The sequence below is a fragment of the Setaria viridis genome, chromosome 7, assembly GCF_005286985.2.
Source record: "Setaria viridis chromosome 7, Setaria_viridis_v4.0, whole genome shotgun sequence".
In the NCBI taxonomy this organism is placed as follows: Eukaryota; Viridiplantae; Streptophyta; class Magnoliopsida; order Poales; family Poaceae; genus Setaria; species Setaria viridis.
In genome coordinates, this window is record NC_048269.2 from 28,775,776 (window position 1) to 28,788,877 (window position 13,102).

Here is a 13,102-nt window from a genome sequence, read left to right on the forward strand (position 1 = left end):
GGCGTGCCGCAAGGCCGAGTCGCCGTTACTCTGCCTCTGCGCCCGGCCGACACAGCCACTGTTGCCCCACGTGCAACGCCTCCGCTCCACGCACCGCGAGGCGACGGCTGCGGGCCATACCACCGTTCAGCGCAGCTCAGATCCGACCAGGTCTCCCCCAGAGTCAGCAAAAGCAGCCCTGCCACCGCCCAGGGGAGAGCGACGCGGGGCCGGGGCCTCCGCCTCCTTCGCGGTCACCTTGCGCGACGGCGCTGTCTACTCGTCGTGCATCCTCCTCACGCCTCCTCGCCCCGCTCTCCACCAACGCTGCGCGGCCTGCAACTCCACGGGCGCAGCCCAGGCCGAGCCGCCTCCTTGCGTGTAGCTGCCGCCACGTGGCATCCACGCATCGCTGCCTTCGGCCACCACAACTTGCCGCAACGACCCCTGCTGAAACCTTCACAAGGACGATCAATCTGCCCCGGAGTTCTCCGGATCCAGCGACGGGCCACGCGGATCCGGCCAGAAGGAGCCCCCACACGGGCGAGCTCGGGAGAAAAAAGAAGAGGCCCCGCCTTCGCCTTCCTTGTGGCTGCGCGAGTTTCCGGCAGCCGCTCCGGCGGCGGTGAGGAGAAGGTGGGAGGGCATGGCGGAGGGTTGTGGCGGCCGGGGCTAGAGTGCCGCTCGAGTCGCCCGATTCGGATGACGCGGGGTTGGGTCGATTTGGAATGTTCCTTTCTTGAGAATAGAAATTTGATGGCTCCATGTGTCTTTTTTTAGTTAAAAAACTAAAGCATATGTGCTCTTTTTTTTGTCATCCACAACCTAATCTGTTGTGAAATTCCGGAGTGTCCTTATTTTGGACGGAGGGAGTAACTAATAGTAGTATTTTTCTTAAAAAAATAATAGCACGAGTAGTATTTATATAATCGATAATGCTAAGAGTAGGACGTCCAAAATCTTAAAAAAATCGGACGCTCCGACATATGTTGCAATAGTTAAGTATTGATTTTGCAACTATTGTTTCCGCATGTTTCACAGCGAACGTTACATAAAACATAGTGTTCATGTTGCGGTGGAAATTTTCTATCCTAGATTCGAATGATGTAGTCATTTTTTCCGCATATTTTTCAATATTTCAACTATAGATTTTGATATTGCAGATGTTTTGTTTTAATGGCCTCGTTCGGCTAGCTGCTTTGCAGCTGGCTGCTGCTGCTCAGCTCTCTGCCGCAGCAGCTGCAGCACGCAGCAGCTCTCTGCCGCAGCAGCCAGAAGCCGAACGCAGCAGCCAAACGCAGCAGCAAGCGAACGAGCTGAATGTCATACTGGAGCGTCCGGACGTCTGGAATGTAGCAATAGCTGTCGGGATAACCAGCTTTCCCGTCATAGCTGAGAAGACCCCCACATCCTTAACCCCTTTTCCCGAGGGCCAAATTGTGAAAACCCCAAAACCCGTTCGACGGTTCCCCACACTCTCTCATGGCGCCGCCACCGGGGATCGTTGAGGTGCGGTGCGCTGGCTGCGGTGAGACGCTGGAGGTGGAGCCCGGTCTCACCGAATTCGCCTGCCCCGACTGCGGGACCCATCAGGCGCTCCCGCCGGAGCTTCTGCCGCGGCGCCCCCGCCGCGCGCTCCCGCTCCCCGGGAGATGCGCCCCGCTGCCCACCGCGCCGTCCCGCGTCACGTGCTGGGGATGCGGCGCCGTGCTAAGCGCGCCGCACGGTCAGGGGCGATTCGCCTGCCCGCTCTGCGGCTCCGAGCTTGCGGCCTCCCAGACTGCTGCCGTCTCGGTCGTGGCGCCGCCCGCAGCCGTCCCAATCACTCCCAGCAGACTGGCGCAGCCCTCTGAGGTACTATTATCCATCTTCATTTTTCTCCCAGAACTACCAATGGCAGCGACTTAGATGTAAATCCGTTCCATTTCGTGAGGTTAAATTAGCTTGAAGCTTCTACTGATAGCACTGCTGACACTGGCATTGCTATAAGAGCTGATGCTTGCATCGTGCCTTTACCATATCACCTCTGACTCTTTGTCCTGCAATTCTAGGCAGTGAGGTAAATTATGTTGGTGAACGTATAAGTGATGCATGGATTTACTATGGATGCATTTGGTTTGGCGAGTGGCTTTTGTGGGTTTTTGTGTTAGTTTTAGCAGCTGGCGTTCTTCTCTTGTTCTAATAACAGCATTGTGAGGTTAAACTGTGAAAGACTACCAATAGAACCATACAAGCATCACATATCCTTTTGTATTGAAACAAAAGTCATTCGCTCTAAGAAGAGTTTTACACCGGTTTGGTCATGTTTAGTGTGATCAACCAGCATTTGATTCCATTTTCCATAATGGAAATGAGTTGTCAGTATTTTATTTGCAAATGAACAATTAAGTCCTTTGACAGTGGATGTAGCAGTGCTGAAAGGTGATAGGAATCATCTTATGTTGTATACTAATATTATTGCTTGATAACCAAAGAGAGTGTTTGAGATAGTGTTAGAAGTGGAAGGAGGTGCTGAACAGAGCTCTAGTAAGTTTAGCCTGATCAATGTTTAACTGACCTATTTATTATCGTTCTTTTTTAACGCTTTTTACAAGCAAACAGTACCTCCGGTCACAAATTCACAATATAAGTGTCACATTTCATTACTTTCTGAAGATTTTGTGCATCCATGATCATCAACATTTGTTACTGTAGATTTTCCCAACTTACAAAATGTTATGATTTACAAAAGTAATTTTTGTGTAGACTGGTCAAGACTGGTAAGAGTTGACGGCACATTGACTTGTGGTGAGACTTGTTTTATGATCAAAAGGAACATCTGTGCATGCTTCTCATGGTTCGTTTTTCTTCTCTATGTCATCTCTGCTGTGGTGCAGGTGCATCCATGCCTTTCAAGCCAATTAACTCATGTAGGGAACGTTCAAAAGCCTATTCACTTGGAGCAGACACTTGGACAGTGTCTGAGACATTCCTTTAGAAAAGAGCCATTTACTTCATCCAGAGCTGACACTGGAACAGAAATTCATGTAGCAGGAAGGTCACAAAATGAGCCTGCTAGCCCTTCATCACATAGAGAGGAGTCACATACTGAGCCACTCGATGAGATTATTTCCAGGCCCAGCAAGAAGAAATCTAGATTTGTAGCTGGCCCTAATTATTATCCTGCAAGAAAGGTGCATGAAGAGCATCCTAATCAAGCCGTGTATGCATCAGAGGCACAGGGAATGCCTTCAAATTCTTCAGTTCATACAGACAAGGTAGAAGATAGGTTTCCCAATGGCACAGTTACAGTGGACAGCAAGCAGAAAATTGGAAATGTGGTTGTCCCTAGTACTATTGAACAGGAGTGGACAAAGTCTCTGAATCAAGCTGTGGATGAGCAACAGGCAGGTGAAATTCCCAATAATATAGTTCATGCAAACAAGGTGCAAGTGAATTTTGCCAGCAAAGCAGGAAACTGTATAAAGAGTGCCAAAGGTAGTAAAGTAAATCAAAAAAGGAAAAGTAAGATTTTATCGAATTTTTCAAATGAATTGCCTCAACTTAGGTGCAGTAAGTGTTTGGTAAATGGATCACACAACCTAGTTGACATTGATCCTATTGAGAAGATAGATCCTTCCCCGAATCAAAATCTATCTGAAGATCCAGAGATTGAAAGAAATTTAACAGATTCTGACCCTTGTTCTCCTGCTAGGTACCGATTTCCTCATGGTGGCTCTAATGAATGGGATGGTGTTGATGCAACTACTCCACCTGCTTTGAGTCATGGTACACCACAAGCTGATCAGTTTCCACGGACCCAGATGTGCTCGCCAGAGACTAGATGGGCACTTCCAGTTGCATGCTCAAATTCATGGCATGACCATGAGATACCTCAGGAGAGCTCTAATGGGGTCGGCCACCTTGAAAGAGGTTATGCAGAAGTGTGTTCAAATCCAGCAGAGATGCAAAATCAGGATATGGATGGGCATCTGGCACAAGAGGCTTGCAGCGACAAGAACCGTTTGGGACAGCTACGACTCAAGCCTCACAATGAAAACCTTTCAGAGCATGGAAGGCCAAAAAGGAATGGTTTCACTGGCTCTTCTTCAAATGGTGGGGTGCATCTTGAAGACCAATCTGTCTCTGGAACCTGCCACCAGAACTTGTCTGCTTCATGCAGCCGCCTCGCTGCTTTGCTGCCAATTCCGGCTGCTACTGCATTACCCATGATCACATCGCCTTATTCACGTGAAAGTATATCGTGCTTTCTAAAGCCATGCACCTGTATCTATTGAAACCTCTCTATCATTAACATGTGCTTCTTAATCTTGCAGATCTACCACTTAACTGCAGCAGTCCAACATTGCTGCACCAACAACCACCATCCCCCCTCTACTCACAGGTCCCTTACCCCTCCCTAACCCGTGTGTCAATTCGAAAATGTTTATGTTAGGTTTAGTGCTACAATTAAAAATGTAACAGACTAAATTTTCACAAAACTACACTAAGACTGTAAAAACTATTGCACAACTACACCTTTAAGGATCAAGTTCACATGACTGCTCTTTTATTGTCACTCGATATCACAAAACTGCACTTTTGATGATCAATTTCACAGAACTTCAATTTTACCTACATACCATATCACAAAACTATACTTATATTGTCTATCACCGAACTGCACTATTTTTGTCATTTGGATGACAATATAAGTGTAGTTTAGCCATGGAAACTCTTAAAAGTGTATTTTTTTTCCTTTTATGTTAGAATTTCTAGCATATTTCTATATTTTCCTAAGCCACTGTTAAACATCAGCCATTTACCTTTTGCGCGAGTTGTACTATATCATGTGCACCTGCATGATTTCATTACTTTGGCAGCAATGAGAGTTCTGATATAAAGCAGTTTCAGGATGCACCATGTGGTGATGTGCTGCCAAAACCTATTAGTAACTCGTCAAAAAAGCGCAGGGGGCGTGCCCCTGAAAAACTAATGGAACCGCGCAAAGAAGCTGACAGGTCTGTGTTGACGCCCAGTGGTGCTGAGTAAGTATTGTCCATGTTTGCTATGTTTATTGATTTTTGAAGAACTTCTACATTCAGAGCTTCATTGTATGGCAATTGACAAATTGGCATGAACTAGCAGCTGGAATGTGCACCCACCGTGTCCTAAAGTGGCAAATACCCTCTCCCTTCTCATCAAGCAGAACTATCCTGGGATCTATGTATCAGATGATACCAGTGGAAATGGCCAATCCTGTGAACATGTGGTTTACCACTGGCACCAATGCCCACCAGATACAGTGGCTACTATATTGGATGAATTCCTCGTGAGTAACTATCAGGACATGTTTTGTACGATATTTTGCTCACTGTGACATTTGCAAATGATGAGTGCGTGCTATCTGAATACTGCAGAAACGCTACAAGTGGTCTCCTGGCCACGAAGAGGAGTGTCAAAAGTTATTTGACCGAAAAGCAGTTAGACAGTTAGTTAATCTCTTTTGCTATGAGAAGCAAAGGGTTAGGCAGGTGTTAGCAGCAAAAAAGGCCAAGAAATCTTCATTGGTTCGTAGGGCCCATGGTGAAATGGAGCTAGAAGAGGATGGTGATAGAGAAGATTCAGACGGACAGCAAGGAGATGAATCAGTGGTGTTACTCGAGCATGAAGATCCGCTGAAATGGAAACCATTTTCCCCCGCATGGATGAAGCCAAAATGGTGGGAAATGTTGTGTGACCATTGGGCCAAAGACGAAATCATGAAGGTGTCTTACCAACAGAGGAAGAATAGATATTCAGGAAAACGCCCCTGTGATGCTGCAGGTTCACAGAAGGTAACACTGCATGAGCAGCTTGTGATAGAACTAAGAATGCAAATCCTGCTTCTTGACACTTATTTCATCATGATTTGATGATCCTGGCGTGGTCAAATAGGGCTTGTATAATGGTGGAAAGCTGGCGATTGGCATCGATTCACCCACAAAGATATCGAGGGAGTCTGTTGACGAGAGGGCATGTCAAACCGAGGTACCTACCTTTTTTAATGTACTGTTTTGATTAATAGCTCTGAAGATTGATGTTGTTAAGTGATATTGGCTCCAGATGCCAACCAGATGAACAGTTTTGGCATGCCTTCTGTTTTTCAGGATACTAGAGATCAACCTAATAAGGAGTCACAGTGCACTCAGCTAGGCTCCCATTCTGTTCTGAGACAGGTGGGGAGTGGGAAGCGTGGGAGGTACTGTGGTGCCATCGGTATCGGCAAGAAGTCCCAGCACAAGTCATTATCTAAACTGCCCCCAGTTTGTGTGAGCAAACAGGAACAACAGCCAATGTTCACAAAAGAACAGGTGCAAGAGATGATTAATCAAGCCCTGCAAGGGTTAAATGAAGCTTGGGAGAAGAAATTTTTGTCCTTGGAACAAAAGATGCCCAGGATGTCCTCATCACACATCGTCCCTAATGTTAGCAAATTACCGGTCTATTTGGCTCATTTAGCCAGGAAAATTGGGGTTGTTTGATTTGTCAATGACATTCATTTGCAGGGTGTGAAGGAGTCATCATTGGCTGTTGGAAGAAGCAAACAGTGCAAACTGGCACGGCAGGTAATAATTGAATTTGCGTCCTGCCTTATGTACATATCTATGCGCTAGTATTTGCTAAAGAGAAGCTATAGTGAAACCTGCATCTAAATACTTGCTGGGGTTAGTATTTCACCCATGTAAAGAAAATTCAGTGCTAGATTTATGCTATCCGGATCTCATATTTTGATCACTAGGCTGCCATTGCCATGTTTGTATGGTTTAGTTACGACTTACAAATAACATAGTATATGAAAGCATGCTTATTTTGAGTGTCGCAGGACACAGGATAAGTTAATGTCTAGTTCTGTTGCATCTGGGTTCGTCAAGGTCGAGCCCTACTGTAATGTCAAAATCCTGCCCTGGAATGGAGGAAGTAGTTTGCTTTCCTAGAAAAGAAACTTGTAGTGTCAAAAGATATGAAAAGTTTAGCCCACATGCATGTGAATGGTTGACAGTGTTTCATCTCTTCTGAAATACTGAATATTGAGCCTGGCCAAAATCACACATCCACCGTGTGCTGCTTCGCGCTCGAAAGGTTCTATCATAATAGGATGTGCATTTACAAAAGATTGACAAGGATTGTATTTAGTTTGGGTTATATACGGTATATTTATGAGGAAAAGCCAGATTTTCTGGAGATACTGGTGGTGGCTAGAAATCCCCATGTGTAGCTGTTGTGAAAGGATAGCTTATTGCTGATATTCTCACTCACTTACGCTTAACACATTCACTCACCTAATAAAACAGTACAATACCTTTGCACCCTTTGTTAGCTGCGCTACAGGACGATTGTCTTTCAACTATTCAGCTTAAACTGTTTTGACAAGTGCGACTGTTGAGTTCCTTTTGCAGGTTAGATTCCTGGTAAGATGTGATTATGTGAAAAGGATGTGAATCTGTCTCGCATGGTTTCTGTGTTTGCAGGATTCATTAGAATCCATGGACGGAGGAGATGACCCATCTGCAGGAGACGATGACGATTACCAGGTCGAGGACGAGGAGGAGCTCTGCTGTGGCTCGCGGACGATCCCGCGTCTTTCTGGAGTCTCTGCAGAACGGCGCCTTGGCACAGGAGCAAAGTAGCTCCCCCGGTAGGGCTAGTCCAGCGTGTAAAATTTGTGCATGTTTCACCGAATGCCGGAGCTGTTTCTTACAGGTTTCTAACTTGTTTCACAGAGGGTTGTCTCCATACAGTTTGAGCCCGCACCTCGTAGCGCGTAGGGAATCGCGCAGCTTCGTGTGGCCGCGGGGCGTGGAAGCCGTCACGAACCCCCTGCCCAGGCAACGTGAAGCACCAGATCCGCGCGGCCTCGGTTCCCCCGGTTTCTTTGCGTCTCCTGCGGCGCCGTATAGTTTGGTAAACGTGCTGTGCCGTTAGGTTGGGGAGACGAAGCGCTGAACGCTCGGCACTTGTCGCGTCTACGCAGTGGCACGCGTGATCGTTCGTGGAGGACTGTGGAACGATGCTGATTTGTTAGCCGAATTGCTAGGCGCGAGCGAGCTGGTCATCATCTGCGTCCGGCTGCTGTGGGAACACCCGGCTCTGTTGGAACCTTGCAGCCTGACCGACTGGTGACTGATAGAGCACACGTAGCCATGGAGAAAACGTCGGTGCAATCCGGACGGTAGGGAGGAGAGAAACCAGCCCCACGCCCGACGCGCCGGCCGACGATCCGCGACAAACAAAGAGCGTCGAGCGTCCACTGTCCTCATCTGACTCTCAGCTGTGCCCGTGGTGCGTGTGGAATGGAGAGCTCGCGCGAGGCGGCCACGGGGGCACCGCCCGTCGGCCGCGTGACCCACGTCCCGCGAAGCACGAACCCACCGGCCACCGCGCAGCAGCGTTGTTGGTTCGGAGGTAGCGAGCGCCCTCGACCCAAGAAGCTGGCGCTGGCGGTGGGGTTGTTTTGTTCGTCGAAGCGTGCACGCTTGACACCCGGCGAAGAGCAGGAAGAAACAGGCGGCGGCTTTCCGACCGGGGATTTTCCACCGCCCAAATCCGGCGGTGGTGAGTGGTGACCGGGCCCGGCCCCTCCGCTCTGCACGTAAGCAACACCCAAAACCCCGCGCGGATCTGCTTGCTCTCGTCTCATTTGTGCGCGCTGCCGCCACCGTGCCAGCCAAGAGGCCCGAAGCGCGCTCTCCGATCCATCACTGTTTTTTCATGCCAATCTCGTTCGGAAGTTGTGACTTTTGTGAGTGGAGTAGAAAGCCACCGCTAGGTTCGGCGCACCGTTTTGTTGGTTCACTTGCTGGTGCCGTTCACTCCGGTGCTTCGAACGTGTGGAATGTGGAGCAGTAATTGACGCGAAACCCTCAAGTCCTCGTCGAATTCACTTTTAGTGGAATCGTAGTTACAAGATAAGGTCCCGTTTGGTTTTTTAAGCTCCTAAAATTCCTGTCACATCGAATATTTAGATACCAATTAAATATAGACTAATTACAAAATCAATTGCACGAGACGAATCTATTAAGCTTAATTAGTCCATGATTTGACGATGTGGCTAATGATAAATTAATTAGGTTTAATAGATTCGTCTCGGGAAGTAGCCTCCATCTGTATAATTAGTTTTATAATTAGTTCATATTTAGTCCTCCTAATTAGCCTTCGAATATTCGATGTGACATAAATTTAAGTCCGATCCAAACAGTAAGTAAGCATATAGGCAATCAAGGATTGGGAAAACATGCATCAGACGACGGCGAGCAAGACTGAGCCAAACGTGAGCCTGCTGTGGCTCAGAAGATCTCGCGCCTTTTCTGGAGCCTACGCAGCAGGACGGCTGCCTTGGCCTGGGAGCAAAGTTAAACTCTGCGGGGAGCATGAACTCCGGACTCCGGAGCAGCTTCCTCTCCCCTGAAGGCCTGATCTGCCCGGCTCAGAAGTCAGAAGCCACCCCGCAGCATCTGGTCGCGTCTGCGCGTACTAGGAAACCGCACAGCTTGTCGCAGCAGCGTGGAAGCCCAGTCCAGCTCCCCCGCTTTAGCGCCGGCCACGCGGCCGTCACGCGGGAGCTGTCGAGGGAAAGAAAGCGCGCGCGCGCACGCCACCTGCGCGTGCGCGCCCACGCGTTGCCACCCGTGGGCAACGTGACGCTACCACCGCCTGTCTGGCCCGCGCGCGGCGCGCCCCCTCGGCCCCCGGTTTCCTTGCGCCCGCGTCGCCCGCGGCCGGGGTGCCGTTAGTTACGCATGATCCAATAGTTTGGCGGCATATAGCTTCGTCATCGTCAACGTGCTGCGGGTTGGGGGATGAAGCGCCGAACGCTCGGCTCCGTGTCGCATCGACGCATGGCGCGGTTGCGTCGGATTTCTCTTTAAAAAAACTACTCGGGGCTGTTGTTAAATTTAATTTATTACCATGGTAATTCTCGAGACAAATTGGTACTGGACGCGAGCTAGTCCTGGTCCGACTGTGCTATGTCGGAATCTAGCCCACTGATAATTTCGTAAGAAGAACTTCAACAGAGTTGCCATCCAATTACCTAAACTAAATTTTAGCAACTCAACATCAAAATGACCATCCAAGATATCTCGATTGCTATCCTATTCGGCAAGCCAAATTAGCCCTCCCACTTACCAAACTTAGCAAGCCAATCCCGCTGGCCAAACTAGCTTGCCAAGTGTGGGCCTCACACGCTTGCCATCCCGCGGCGGCGGCGGGCGTGGGAGGACGGCGGCGGCGCGGGTGCGGGGAGCCGGAGAAGAGAGAGAAGTGGCAGCGGGCGCGGGGAGGAGGACGGTGTGAAGGAGCCGGCCGGTGAAGCAAGGCCGCGCGGGGAGAGCCGGCCGGCAAAGGAAACGGTGGGGAGGAGCAGCACCAGTAAAAGGAAGAAGAAGATAAGAGGTGCAGGAGAAAAAATAGAGGATAACATATATGCCCCACATATGACATGTGGGACTCATTAAGAATTTTTAAGATTTGGAGTGTAGGAAATGGATAGTCTGAACAAAATCTTTTTGTCAACGAGTTAAATAAAGAGTTAAAAATAAATAGTCCATTGCAGATGCTCTAAGTCAATCCTAACCCACTAGGTCAGCTGATGTCCATAGAATTAGGCAAAAATCTGACGTGCCATAGAAATTAAAGAGTGAAAACCGAGGACACCGGGTCGCATGCAGTAAATCGGATCGGCGCGTGGACCAAGACGCTCGAAACGAGGAAAATTGACGTTGGAGCGACCCGTCATTTCTTTCTTTCCTCCCGGATTTCCCTCGACCTCTGGTCCGCTGCGCCACCGCCTTCCCCGCTGCCATGCCCGGCGCGCACTCCAGGTTCTCCCCTGCGAGCTATACTGCTGGAGCACCGCAAGTTTTTGGCGCGTGAATCCTCTCGGCATCCAGGTGCGGCGCCATAGTCTGCCTATCCACATTTATCTTGCAGCATCCTTTTTCCCCAATCTCTCGCCTTCTCTAATCTATCTGCTTGCCGGCTAGAATCGGCCAAATCCAACCCCAATCGTATATCCTTGAGGAAGAAATTGTCCCCAACTCATGCGCAACAATGAATCGGGGGGGGACTTCAATCGAGATCTACTCAAGCCGCCGTTGAATCGGCCGCCCTTGCTGTAGTCGTCGGTGGTGCTCCAGACGCTGCTGCTGTTGCCACCGGTGGTACTCCAGTCGCCGGTGGTGCTCCAGGAGCTGGTGGTCTTCTAGGCCCTCGTGCTCCAGCCACCAGTAGTTTTCCTGCTCTTAGTGCTTATCCCGCCTGTGCTTGGTGACCAGCTGAATCTCTTGGCGCATCCTTCACGGTTGAATCGTCTCTTTGCGGCTCTGATTGGTATGCAAGGTGTCTTCTCCAAAGTCTTGTATATGGTTCACCACTCGATTTGTTATCAGTACCAGAAGCTTTATACTAGAAATACATGCTTCTCTCAAACTATTGGCCAGCCAGTAAAAGAAATAAACGCCTACAATTTACATGGATGCTCATATGCGTGTCTTTTGTCAGCAGCAGCAGCTGATTTGGGGGGGATTTGAGTAGAATATAGTTGTTCATAAAAGTTGCTAGATCCACCACTCCTTTTTTAATAATGTCTCCTCCTTTTTTCTTGCAGCTGATTGTATTAGCAGTCATGCCATTTTGGTGTTGCCGTGCTCTGGGTGAACTGATTGCACATTGCTTACTGGATCAACTGCTACCAAAATTAGTATCTAAAGTTTATTTTCGATTGTCATGAGAAACTACCTAAATTACTATGTATTAGCATGGCAACACTATCTATTATCTGCCGTGTAATGAACCTATTTCGGGTTACAGTTCGAGCCCTACCGGTTTGCCTAGCTGAATTACTTTGCATCAATGCTGATACATGTATTTCTTTCACCGATGCCTTCCTGAATCTATATTGCACGATTGATCTAGTACACATGTGCTTGGAGTGGGGACACTAGGAAGCCATGCCAAAGTACACCACAGTCCACAAAGGTGTTGCTTGTGTGGTTTGCCGCAGTTGATCCTTCTCTATTAACATTACATGCAAAAGAGGTATTAAATTTTCTTCTCTATAGAAACTACCCATGGACACTTTGCATTGGGGAGCTACCGTATCTCTCCTCTTAGACACTACCGTGAACACTGTGGGTTGCGACTGCCTGAAAACACGAAACCGTCAGCGTAATTCGGACAGGGAAAAGAAAACACGAAACCGTCAGCGTAATTCGGACAGGGAAAAGAAAGGGGAAAGGAACCCGTCCGTCGTCGCTCCGTCGGTGTGAGGTCTGAAACGGACAAGGGCCATGCGGTCGGCGAGCGGTTGAGAGCGCGCCGAGACGGGGAGAGGGAAAAAAAAAGGAGGCGAGAAAACGCAAAAAAATATTGCCGCGGCCGGGCCGCCAGGGCCCGCGACGACGTGCGCCGGCCGCCGATCCGCGATAAAGAGATGGCGTCGTCCACTGGCGTCTGAGCTGGGTGCGCGCGCCGCCTGTGCCTGTGCGTGTGCGTGTGGAACGGAGAAACCTCGCGGCGTGGAGGCCCCACGAGCGCTCCGCTCCGCCGCTGCCGCCCCCTGCGTGTGCGGCCGCGGTCGCGCCCGTCTCCATCTGCGGCCGCCGGCTGACATGTGGATGCCGTGACGGTGGCGGCCGCTAGCCACGGCGTGCCGCTGCGCGCGAGCGCGACACGACCCGATCCGGCGTTTCTGCGGGGGAGGAGAGCGACGGCGCGAGGCGGACGGTGTGAAAGCTGAAAGCCTTGCCTGCCGCGGACGGACGGGCGGGCGTGGCGACGGACGTGACACACTGACACCCACACCTCACAGCTCGGCCACCGCGTCTGGTTCGGTGGTGGTGGACTGGTGGTGCAGCCTCGACCCAAAAAAGCTGGCGACGGCGGCCGGAATTGTTTATACGTGCACGCTTGACACTTTGCGCATGTACGCTTCTTAGGTTTGGAACGTGATGCGCGGTTTCGTCGGGCAGCCTCGGAGAGCGGCAGCTATAATCTCCAGCTGAAATTTTGTAGCAGTAAAAACTGTGATTCGGAAACTAAGTCAGGGTTAGAGCAAATACATTGATGTTATTCAGATGTATTAAGATGTATTAACATGTAATCT

The 13,102-nt window shown here is 49.6% G+C and overlaps 1 protein-coding gene across 6 annotated transcripts; it reads left to right on the top strand.

Annotated features, from left to right (window-relative positions):
• Positions 1–1,391: 1,391 nt before the first annotated feature.
• LOC117865598 (uncharacterized) lies at positions 1,392–11,874 on the top strand. Of its 6 annotated transcripts, XM_072294913.1 has the most exons (13): positions 1,392–1,833; positions 2,856–4,215; positions 4,296–4,363; positions 4,867–5,006; positions 5,104–5,290; positions 5,379–5,795; positions 5,896–5,988; positions 6,108–6,425; positions 6,507–6,566; positions 7,470–7,636; positions 7,722–10,889; positions 10,983–11,328; positions 11,606–11,874. In XM_072294913.1, exons 1-10 carry the CDS (start codon positions 1,462–1,464, stop codon positions 7,626–7,628), a joined length of 3,174 nt encoding a protein of 1,057 aa, XP_072151014.1. In that variant the 5' UTR covers positions 1,392–1,461; the 3' UTR covers positions 7,629–7,636; positions 7,722–10,889; positions 10,983–11,328; positions 11,606–11,874. The 6 variants fall into 6 exon arrangements, with proteins under 6 accessions (XP_072151014.1, XP_072151012.1, XP_072151013.1 ...); XM_072294911.1 differs by having other exon boundaries at positions 7,722–11,328; XM_072294912.1 differs by lacking the exon at positions 10,983–11,328.
• The last annotated feature ends 1,228 nt before the right edge of the window (positions 11,875–13,102 follow it).